Genomic DNA, 10,899 nt, shown 5'->3' with positions numbered 1-10,899 from the left:
TGGTTTCACACGTTCTCACTTTAGCATCCTGTGATTTAAAGTGTATCAATTTAGTGCTATGTGGTTTTATTTTTATCTTTTTATTATCGATTCCATTAATTTTTTTCTTTAAATCAGTAACAAAGTTAAAATTAAAAAGTACTAAAGTGAATATTTGATAAATCTAGATAGGATATCTGAAGTTTTTTTGCATATAATTTAATAAAATATTAATGGAAAAGCTGCCGAAAAGATAAAAATAAAATTACAGGACACTAACTTGATATACTTTAAATCAGAGGGTACTAAAGTGAGAAAGTGCGAAACCACGGGGGTGGTATTTAAAGTTTACCAAATCGAAATCCTTTTGTAAAAATATATAAATGTTCAGGGATCTTTAAACATATTTTCCTTAAAATTTTGGGAAAACTTCAAAAAACCCCCTGTGGTTTCGCAGTTTCTCACTTTAGTACCCTGTGATTTAAACTGTATCAACTTGCCGCCCTGTGGTTTCGTTTTTCTCTTTTTATTATCAATTTCATTGTTTTTTTTTCTTAAATCAGTGATAAAGTTAATTTAAATGGTACTAAAGTGAATATTTGATAAATCTAGATGGATATCTGAAGTTTTTTGTATATAATTTAATGAAATATTAACGAAAAAGCTACCGAAAAAATAAAAACGAAACCACATGGGTGCAATTTGATACATTTTAAACCACATGGGGGCAAAGTGACAAACTACGAAACTACGGGGGGTTTTTGAAGTTTTCCCTTTTTTTTACTTTAGATAATATTTAAATTTAAATTAATTAGAAAATATGACGTGTGCAGGACGTGGAGCACTATTAACAATAAAAACTGAAAAATTAAGAATCTAATCTAATGATTTAAACAAAATTAATTATAATTATAATTATAATTATAATAAAGATTTTTTTTTTATTTTTAAACGGGGAGGTCGCTATCTACGAGCACCTTCTCGGTTATCTCTCCACCGCTTACCGATGCCGTGTCTAATACGCCACCGCGTTTCTCTCTCTCCTCCTCTGATTGGTCCAGCGCCGTTGGAGGTAATCTCACCGCGGAGTCACCGCACCGCACCCGCTCGGTCCACGACCCTATAAATACCAACCCCCCTCTTACGCAATTTCGCACATCTCTCTCTCTCTCTCTCTCATTGACTCGATCGAGCCTCTTCGAATCCTCCTCTCCTCTCAAGGTAATTTTTGTTTGTATATTTTTGGTTTATTATTTAGATTTAGATTTAGATAATAATCGAATCCTAAGTTTTCTTCGTTGATTGTTATTATTATTATTATTATTATTATATAAGTAGGATCTGGAAATGCATTAGGTGGTTAATTATTGTGTGGGATTATTTTTCGGAATGATTCGTCGTTTCTTTTTTTTTTTTTTTTATTGATTGATAATAGTTGATTGTAACTAGGATTTGATTATTTCCTGGGTGATTTGTTGTAATTTTTTTTAAAATTTTTCCGTGGTGAATTTCCTTTGTTCCGTGGTTTTCATTGGTTGTACTGGTTTCTAATGAATGATTTTTTTTTTTTTTTTTTTTGCGGTTTTTAATCTTATATTGATATATTGATCTTGTGGATGCGGATTGTTGCTTCTATTGATTGTAAGCTTGAATCTGATCGTATTATATGAAAAGATGATGCGTCCTCTAATTTTGATTAGTTAGGTCTTACTTGGATTTGGGAATATTTGGGATTTTTTTTTTAGTCCTGGCTTGTAGATTGCTTCGATCTATCTCGGGTTTTTTTGATTTAGGATTAATACAACAATTCCTGTATAATGCTTCTGTACGCATCAATTTCAACAGGCTTTGAAAATTAGGGATTGTTATTGAGATGGGTGTACATGATTTCACTATAATCATCATGTTGGTGCAATTTATATTATAAGGCGTAAAATTGATTAGAAGAGATCCTTCTCTCACCTTGCTCTTCAACATTAGCCCCTATTTTGGTCAATTTATTGAAGTTAATGTCATTTTGCTGCGTCGAATGTAACCTTCTTTATTTGCTTGCTTGTTTTATCGAAGATTTACTTTGAATTCAACGAGTATCTCAATTTATTGGGACTATTGAGGTTAGGAGTGATGCAGTTTTGTGGGAGAGTAATTGCGAAAAGGACTCTCAAATCAAAGTTTTTTTTTTTGTGTATTCTTCGTAATTTAGCGTTCTGATTTTTGTGTTTGGAGGTGCCTTTTGATCGATATCATACGATTGTCTCATTCTGTGTTTCTCAATCTGTTTTTCAGATGCAAATCTTCGTCAAGACCCTGACCGGCAAGACCATCACCCTCGAGGTCGAGTCGTCCGACACCATCGACAATGTCAAGGCCAAAATCCAGGACAAGGAGGGGATCCCCCCGGACCAGCAGCGGTTGATCTTCGCCGGCAAGCAGTTGGAGGACGGCCGCACTCTCGCGGACTACAACATCCAGAAGGAGTCGACGCTCCACCTCGTCCTCCGTCTCCGTGGCGGCATGCAGATCTTCGTCAAGACCCTGACCGGCAAGACCATCACCCTCGAGGTCGAGTCCTCCGACACCATCGACAATGTCAAGGCCAAAATCCAGGACAAGGAGGGGATCCCCCCGGACCAGCAGCGTCTGATCTTCGCAGGCAAGCAGTTGGAGGACGGCCGCACTCTTGCGGACTACAACATCCAGAAGGAGTCGACGCTCCACCTCGTGCTCCGTCTCCGTGGCGGCATGCAGATCTTCGTGAAGACCCTGACCGGCAAGACCATCACCCTCGAGGTCGAGTCCTCCGACACGATCGACAACGTCAAAGCTAAGATCCAGGACAAGGAGGGCATCCCGCCGGACCAGCAGCGGCTCATCTTTGCCGGTAAGCAGTTGGAGGACGGCCGCACTCTGGCGGACTACAACATCCAGAAGGAATCAACCCTCCACCTCGTCCTTCGCCTGCGCGGTGGCCAGTAAATGTTGTGTCCAGTGAATGTTGTCCGCAGATCCATCCAGATGGGTGTCATCATTGCCGTTGTCGATGCGTCTGGATGTTAATTTCTCTTTCAGAATGTTCTGCGTTTTGTCGCGTCAGTTCGAGTCCAAAGTCAGTTTGTGTCTGGTGTGTTTGAGTTTTCAGAGTATGAACTGCAGGTTCTATGATGACGGACTTCGCAGTTTTAACTAAATAATAATAAAAATTTGGGATAGTAAGTATCAGTTAATGTTTCATGCCTTACTGTTTTGCTTCATGTTTATCATGAAATTATATGAGATTATACTTTGACATCATCAGATTACTATGACAGCTTGAACAGAATTCAACTTTGACATCATCGTATTGGCACCAACTAATAAAATTGCATTGATACATACATAAATCAAAAGATTTCTACTCAAAAATCAACAAATTTGCGCAAGCGCAAATATCAAACTAGCAATTGTTTTTGTTGTTTTTGTGTCCCGATCTTGCGGCTCCTGCACACTCGACTCTCTGAGTCCCTGCAATATCAAACCTTTTCACCAAATTCCATCTACTTCATCTAAATCACGATCCTCGCGAGACTGCGCTGCAATATCAAACCTTTTCACCGAATTCCATCGCGACTTCATCTAAATCACGATCCTCGCGAGACTGCGCTGGTATAAACCTTGTGATCGTCCGCTCATCCACATCAAAATCCTCCAAACAATCCAGCGAATCCCTCGTACTCCCGTTGACACCACAGCATCTGATGCTGAGTTTCAGCAAGGTCTTTGCCACACTTCCGCAAGCCCTAAGCGTGCAATACAAATCGGTCATGCTGCTCAATCTACCGTTTCTGTCACCTTCTCGAACAACAATCGCCGCAAACTCTGAATGGACGAGAGCCGGGTGGTGCCGATACGCCACAAAGTCCACCCCGTACTGGATCCCCGGCTTCACGACCCAATTCTTCGACCGCAGATGCTTGTAAGCCATGTATAATTCAGGAAAAGCTTCGTTTTTGCTTTTCAAATAAGCCCAAAGCTCGTTTTCGCTCAGGGGTGTATCATCTGAATCTCTTGTAATCGCAAGACATTTTAGAGAATGCGAGAGATAAAAGGCTTCCTCCGGACCCAGTTGGAAAATTTGGTTATCCGTGCTAGAGTTGATCACCTCCCGACCAAAGGCCGCGCGACTAAGAAGGTCCGCTATTTCCGGTTCGGCGCGTAGCAAAGCATTACTGCCCGCGAGAATAGCAGCAGTTCCCGATTGCGATAGAGCGGTTTGAAGCTGGAGAAGTACTCTCGACATCGGGTTTGAATTGGCGATTTCAGCAAAGCCTCGGCCCTTCCATCGTGGCCCCGACAAATCCATTGACTAACAAAGACAAAGTGAAAGGTCTCAGGAAATCAATTTACATATCAAAAATGAGGCAAATAGAAGTACAATACTATCTGATAGAAAGCTATCATGCTATAGCAACTAAGAAAATGGATAAAATAACTAAGAATCATATCGGAATCAGCACGAGATTGATCTATTCGCAACATAGTTTTTTCTCTTTTTTTTTCACCGCAGATCGTTTTAATGTGATGATCCCAGTAAGTCTGAATTTTGATGTGCTGAACATCAAAACAACATTTTCACGAACATCTCGGAAATTCTGTGAGTAAACGATTTATGCAATAGATCACTGCTTACTGATGCAGGATTTCACACATGTTATACGACGAAATGATATTATGCTCCGTATTCGTCCGAATCGCTGTAAAGCTCCTTAATGGTGAAATTATGATACATAACTTGATCAAGTTGGACCTAACAGATAAAAAATGATTACCAATTAATGGAAATGGGAAAAAGACAATAAGGAAAAAGATTTATGGTTTGATATACTAGCCCAAATGTGCAGGAGATAGAGCTTTAGACAAGAAATTGAAATCCAGGTCAAATTTTGAGTTTAAATTTGGGGGGAAAAAAACCAAACTTTAGGATCTGAATTGCTAGAACTTCCAAACTCTTAAGAACAAGATTGAAACTTGAATCAAATTTCACGGACTAAATGTAAAATTAACCAAAAAAATAAATAATAGTCGCAAACCTATGTAAATAAAATATCTGAAAAACCAAAATAATAGCCCTATGGAGAAGTCGATGGGTGCGCTAAGAATCCACAGATGATAACTTCAGAGAATCTCAAAACTATTCAATTCCAATTCCAATTCCAATTACTACTAAGGTTTAACCTTTAATCCCGAGATCTGCGCTCAACACATCTTTAAAAAAAAGAAAAAAAATTGTTGGGATTAAAGTTACCAGGGGCTCGGCGGAGAGAGCGGTGGCATCGATTTGAGAGGGGAGGAGTCGGGGAATTAGGGCTTGAAAACGGCGTAGAGGGGCGTTTCGGCGCCGAATTCTGCGAAGTTTGGTGCTGCGGCACCGAATTCAATTTATCTTCTGTAATTAGAGTTGTGGAGTGGGGCGGGTTGTCGGATACGGATCGGACGCCCCGATAGGAGAGCAGTTCCGCCCGGATCCGAAATGGTTGCCCAACATGGACCAGTCCATCCATTCTCGGATCAAGGCCTAGTTCCGGATCATCTGAGAAGTCCGACCCGCAGGAGAATGGCGGCCCGGGAGCCCGCTTGAACTATTTTTTTCGATTTGATCCCTTAGCTATAGTAAGTTCATATTTTAGTCCAAAAATGTAATGGAGTATATAATGGGAAGGGGACGAAGAAGAGAATAAACCCTAGCGAGAGAGCGTGGGAGGGATCCTCAAAACCCTGAGCACGAAGAAGACGAAGAAGAAGAGCTAAACCCTAGAGAGAGAAAGAGAGAGGAGGAGAAGATGAGGTAGTAGTAAACCCTAGATTCGATGCCAGGGAGAGGCTCTGTGGCTCTGTGATTCGTGGGGGCTTCGAGCGAGCTATTGAGGGAGAGGGTGAGGTGGGGGAGAGGAGGGGGTTGTTAATGGCGACGAACAAGAGCGGGGTGGGGTGCGAAGCTGCGGTGGGGTCTCTAACGGCGTCGAAGAAGCGGGAGTACAAGGTGAGCAATCGCCTCCACGAGGGGAAGCGGCCCCTCTACGCCATCGCCTTCAACTTCATCGACGCCCGGTACTACGACGTCTTCGCCACCGTCGGCGGAAACCGCGTACTACTCACAACCCCTTCACCTCCCCCTTCATTGTGATCTTTATCTTACCTGCGAATCCATTGCTTGATGCGGGTGTTCTTTGCATGCCTGCGATTGCCCAGGTGGCGAAAAAAATCCCTGTTTTTCGGTGCCTGGATTAGTGTGATTTGCGAAGAAATGGGAGTAGCATTGGGTTTTTACTCAATGAGGTGTGATTCTGATTGATATTTTGATCGAAAGTTTCTTTTTATTTTTATTTTTTTTTTTCTGCGAGTGGTGAGAATATGTAGTGTAGTTCTTCTTCATCTCTTTTTCTCTGTAATTTGTGCGAGTTTTCTCGTGTTTGTGAATATGATGGAATTGAGGTGTTAACCCTGATCGGAAGCCTAAAAGCATGTGATTCTGGGTGGAATTTTTTATTTTGTATTACTCAGCGAATTGTAATTTGAGATGAGATTCCAGTTGAAAGCTCCATATTTATAACTCTATGCATGCAATTTTCTTTGTTTTGATAGAGAAAAATTGTGCTTTTGCTACAGGTTTGATCGAAAGTTCCATTTTTATGTAACAGGTGACCATTTATCGGTGCCTGGAAGGGGGTCTTATTGCTGTCCTGCAAGCGTATGTCGATGAAGATGTGAGTCTTCAAACTTCTCTGATAACTGGAATTTGTGTAGTTACTGGATTTTTAGTTTTAAGATGTCAGCATATCGTAAGATTTTGATTCTTAATTCTATTTGTAGTGTATTTTTGTTATTAATTCAGAATATTTTCATACATTTTTCTGGTTCTTTGGCTGATTGGACTAATTGGAATTTGCTTTCAAATGGGATTTGCTTTATTTTATAATTCTTATCCACCATTATTCTTCAGAAGGATGAGTCGTTCTATACCTTGAGCTGGGCATGCGATGTTGACGGGACTCCGTTGTTGGTGGCTGGTGGAAGCAATGGGATCATTCGCGTCATAAATGCCGGTACTGAGAAGATACACAAGGTATTTGTGCTCTTCCTTTCTCTCTGTCGTTGGCTTAGTTTGTTTAATTTCTCCAATTATTGCGGTCGAATTTGTTGATTTCAAGAATCATGATAATGCACTTTATGCAAAAAACATATGCAATTGAACATAGTTCACTATCAATACCTTGTAGAGTACAAGAAAGCATAAAATGGAATGGAGATATGTGTTCTGTTCATTAACATCTAGCTTCTTCCTTTATATTCCTTCTCTTTTGAATGGCACTACTGTAGGTCTAATATGCAGAAAACCCCCTTGAAAGTAGTGACATTTGTACTTTGCCTGCCTGGGATATGGACACTCACATTTAAGTCCTCAACTTTTGGACGTTACCATGTAAACTCCTTCCGGTCACGTAGTCTGTTTAGGAACTGGTAAAAAGTGTTAGAATATGATCCATACCACCATAAAGAGGTATAATAGGCATTTATGGTCATTTTTTCAGACTACCTAATAGTTTGAATGCGAAGGGGTTACATGCTAATGGTATGGATATTGAGGGTGTTGAACACAGGTTTTTATATCCGGGAGTGAAAAGTGTTGCTGGCACTGAAGTATACTGATCTTTTTTATGTTCACATATTGTAGAGCTTTGTTGGCCATGGGGACTCAATAAATGAAATTAGAACTCAAGCATTGAAACCTTCACTTGTTTTGTCTGCAAGCAAGGTTGGTTGCTAACGGCACAGATCTTATCTTAATCGTAGCCTTGCGATGAGCTTTGTCATTGTTTTTCCTTACCCTATGATACATTGCATGTAGGATGAATCTGTTAGGCTATGGAATGTGCACACAGGAATTTGTATACTGATTTTCGCTGGAGCAGGAGGTCATCGTAATGAAGTTTTGAGTGTTGTAAGTGTATCGAACTATGAATTTCTCGTCTATTTCTTTCTGTATACTTGCTTCTTTCACAAAAATGGGGGAAAAAAAATAGTAAAAACAACTGTAAAACAGTGGTCTGGTTTTGTAGGACTTTCATCCCTCTGACATATACCGCATAGCAAGTTGTGGAATGGATAATACTGTTAAGATTTGGTCCATGAAAGGTAATGTATTATTAAATCCATTTATAATTCTTTTCTGGATTTTCTGTATATTAGTAGCACAAAAGTGACATCAGCTTGTTCATGCAGAATTTTGGACGTATGTTGAGAGGTCTTTTACATGGACTGATCTTCCATCAAAATTTCCGACGAAATATGTTCAGTTTCCGGTTAGTATCAATCATACTTCTCTCCTAAAAAAGAGGAAAAATATTAAAAAATGTGCTAACTTGACTTCTAATATCCAGGTCTTTATTGCCTCGGTCCACACTAACTATGTTGACTGCACTAGGTGGCTTGGCGATTTTGTCTTGTCAAAGGTGAATTATTGTTTCGCTTGTGTCCTGTAATTTCGTTGAGTAAATGGTTTGTTAACAGTAGTTAATTTGACATATCTATCTAATTAACTTGTAACTTGTTTAGCAATTCATTCTTAGCAAGGCCTTCTTGAGCAAGACATGTTTTTATACATATTGATGTGTAGTTTACAAATGCAGAGTGTTGACAATGAAATTGTCTTGTGGGAACCAAAGACGAAGGAACAAAGTCCTGGTGAGGTGAGATATCGTGCAATTTCTTACACAAGGGCCTACTCATCTTCGTTAAACATCTTTGTAATCGAAGGCGCCTTTCTTGTTCATCTTTTTTCTCTACTTGTTCAATGTGAGTGATAGGTTGTTTTTGAATTTCACTTTAGGGTGCTGTCGATATTCTTCAGAAGTATCCTGTGCCGGAGTGTGATATCTGGTTCATCAAGTTTTCATGCGATTTTCACTATAATGCTGTTGCAATAGGTATACACTGCATAAAATGAATCTGTGATTTTGTTTTTTAGTGTCGTTTTCTTGCATTCATTTGCTCGTAAAATAATTTATGCACCAAACAACAAACTCTATCCTGGCACTCGATATTACGCGTCTAAATTGGGTTCTTTATTTCATCAAACAGGGAACCGTGAAGGAAAGATTTATGTTTGGGAGCTTCAATCTAGCCCACCTGTCCTTATAGCCAGGTAAATTTGGCTTCTAAAGATCTAAATTACATTGCTATTCTCTTGCGTTCTTTGTCGTCTTATTACTGATGTTTCATGCATATTAACCCTAGTTTCTTTTGTCAACTTTGTTACATCAGGCTAGCTCATGCTCAATGCAAGTCTCCCATAAGGCAGACGGCCATGTCTTTCGACGGAAGGTACCAAACTCACACGCGCTTCTTGTAACTCTTTGTCCCGTAATTATCGTCAAGGGACGACCCTCACGTATAATTATTCGACTACACTATCAAAGATTACAACTTTTCTTTGTCACAGCACCATCCTCAGCTGCTGCGAGGACGGCTCTATATGGCGGTGGGATGCAGTTCCGTGAACACGACTTTCTCAACATATGTGAGTCTCACAAAAGCGACCAATATGGTTTTACTTTGACTAAAAGCTTTTCGTTAGGTTCCGGTGCCGTCGTTGATCACCCGTGCAAGTGACGATGCACGGTCCTCTATTATCGATTTGTACAAGCAATAGCGACCGTAAATGCTTTACTGCAAATTACATGTAATATTTCTTATGAAATCCTCCATGGAGGAGAGTGGCTCTTTTAAATGTTGTCTATGTAATTATGAAAAAGGTATTTGCAATGCGCCGCTCTCTGAGCCAAAGTGTTTGAGTAAGAAGTACAGAGATTAAGGCTTTATTTGGGATTGCGGAGAGATTGTATTACGTGCAGTGAGAAAGTACGATAAAAAAATATTTTGTTTGTTTCAGTACGTAATATTGTATTTCGCATATCGCAATGAGTCGGTTATAATATATTTTCTGTGGTTCCATCAAAGAATGCAGAAGTATATTTCTATATGTTTTTATCTCAACTTTATTTTATCGAATAGCGAAAGATAGACCTCAATATTAGTTTAGCTTCTTGTGAAAGTGCTGTTGCCACGCGCTGGGAAATAATTGTCGAATTCTTCTTCATAGGTGAGAACTCGTTTTGTGTTTGCGAACAAGCTGCATATAGTGCATGTAATATCTTCACAATAAATCACAGGAAATTTCTTCAGCAACAGTCGATGGAGCGGCGGGGCGGTGATAGCGACCACCGTCGAGGCCGTCCGTCCGCCACTGATTCGAAATCACCGTCCTCGTCGATCACACCATTCGTCATTGGAGATCTTGTGATCTTCTGCTTGTTGGTTTCGAAATTACCGTCCTCGTCGATGGTACCATTCCCTGTCGTCGGAGATCTTGTGATCCTCTGCTTGTAGGTTCCGGACGCGAGCATCTCCTTGTGCAGGTGGAAGTAGTAGCTCTCGTAGACGCGCGGCGTGACCGTGAGCTCGAAATCGAGCAAGAAGAGCAGCTCAAGCTCTAGCCAGTTGAGCTCGGCATTGCTCACGCCGCCGACCCGGGCGAAGAACGCATTGTTATGGTGCCTGAAATTTTTTAATTTTTGTGACACCTCAATAATTTCATTTTTGATGAAAAAATAATTTTTATTAGAATTACACACTAATAATAATAATTAGATTTAAATATTTTAAATCCGTGATTTGGTTCAACAAATTATTATTGTTTATGGGTCATATCGCTATTTTTTTTAGAAAAAAAAAAAATCAGACATACCAACATGATAAAACTCAGATTCTATGATATGGAGGATTTTTCTTTTTTAAAAAAATTTGGGCTAAAAATGTATTCATCGTAACCTCACTCACCCACACCTCCTTTGAAATAGGCCTCCTCATATATTTTATTAATATATA

The 10,899-nt window shown here is 39.9% G+C and overlaps 4 protein-coding genes across 8 annotated transcripts; 2 read left to right on the top strand and 2 right to left on the bottom strand.

Annotated features, from left to right (window-relative positions):
• Positions 1-1,134: 1,134 nt before the first annotated feature.
• LOC109705216 (polyubiquitin 11) lies at positions 1,135-3,198 on the top strand. Its single transcript, XM_020225957.1, has 2 exons — positions 1,135-1,200; positions 2,266-3,198. Exon 2 carries the CDS (start codon positions 2,266-2,268, stop codon positions 2,953-2,955), a length of 690 nt encoding a protein of 229 aa, XP_020081546.1. The 5' UTR covers positions 1,135-1,200; the 3' UTR covers positions 2,956-3,198.
• A 34-nt stretch (positions 3,199-3,232) lies between these two features.
• LOC109705215 (probable tRNA-splicing endonuclease subunit Sen2) lies at positions 3,233-5,567 on the bottom strand. 5 transcript variants are annotated; one of them, XM_020225953.1, is made up of 3 exons: positions 5,191-5,205; positions 4,646-4,762; positions 3,233-4,321 (listed from the first exon to the last, which is right to left on the bottom strand). In XM_020225953.1, exon 3 carries the CDS (start codon positions 4,316-4,318, stop codon positions 3,557-3,559), a length of 762 nt encoding a protein of 253 aa, XP_020081542.1. In that variant the 5' UTR covers positions 4,319-4,321; positions 4,646-4,762; positions 5,191-5,205; the 3' UTR covers positions 3,233-3,556. The 5 variants fall into 5 exon arrangements, with proteins under 5 accessions (XP_020081542.1, XP_020081543.1, XP_020081541.1 ...); XM_020225954.1 differs by lacking the exon at positions 5,191-5,205 and adding an exon at positions 5,046-5,184; XM_020225952.1 differs by lacking the exons at positions 4,646-4,762; positions 5,191-5,205 and adding an exon at positions 5,261-5,567.
• Positions 5,568-5,702: 135 nt separating this feature from the next.
• LOC109705214 (polycomb group protein FIE2-like) lies at positions 5,703-9,906 on the top strand. The gene is made up of 13 exons (XM_020225950.1): positions 5,703-6,100; positions 6,654-6,719; positions 6,956-7,078; positions 7,688-7,768; positions 7,862-7,954; positions 8,073-8,148; positions 8,236-8,315; positions 8,394-8,465; positions 8,643-8,702; positions 8,843-8,939; positions 9,094-9,157; positions 9,277-9,336; positions 9,455-9,906. Exons 1-13 carry the CDS (start codon positions 5,918-5,920, stop codon positions 9,510-9,512), a joined length of 1,113 nt encoding a protein of 370 aa, XP_020081539.1. The 5' UTR covers positions 5,703-5,917; the 3' UTR covers positions 9,513-9,906.
• Positions 9,907-10,193: 287 nt separating this feature from the next.
• On the bottom strand, positions 10,194-10,569 carry LOC109705217 (cyclin-P1-1-like; the record flags this gene model as incomplete). Its single annotated transcript, XM_020225958.1, has 1 exon — positions 10,194-10,569. A coding segment is annotated over one exon (376 nt), but the record flags the coding sequence as incomplete, so codon positions are not given.
• Between the last annotated feature and the right edge of the window lie 330 nt (positions 10,570-10,899).

This window comes from Ananas comosus, unplaced genomic scaffold (genome assembly GCF_001540865.1).
Source record: "Ananas comosus cultivar F153 unplaced genomic scaffold, ASM154086v1, whole genome shotgun sequence".
In the NCBI taxonomy this organism is placed as follows: Eukaryota; Viridiplantae; Streptophyta; class Magnoliopsida; order Poales; family Bromeliaceae; genus Ananas; species Ananas comosus.
This window is presented reverse-complemented; position numbering and strand designations above follow the sequence as displayed.

Excerpts from the sequence above, each read along its gene's own strand:
- LOC109705216 (XM_020225957.1), top strand. The coding sequence starts at position 2,266 with ATGCAAATCTTCGTCAAGACCCTGACCGGCAAGACCATCACCCTCGAG.
- LOC109705215 (XM_020225952.1), bottom strand. The coding sequence starts at position 4,318 with ATGGATTTGTCGGGGCCACGATGGAAGGGCCGAGGCTTTGCTGAAATC.
- LOC109705214 (XM_020225950.1), top strand. The coding sequence starts at position 5,918 with ATGGCGACGAACAAGAGCGGGGTGGGGTGCGAAGCTGCGGTGGGGTCT. Across the intron at positions 8,149-8,235 it reads TAAGATTTGGTCCATGAAAG|AATTTTGGACGTATGTTGAG; the intron begins GTAATGTATTAT and ends TTGTTCATGCAG. Across the intron at positions 9,158-9,276 it reads CCACCTGTCCTTATAGCCAG|GCTAGCTCATGCTCAATGCA; the intron begins GTAAATTTGGCT and ends TTGTTACATCAG.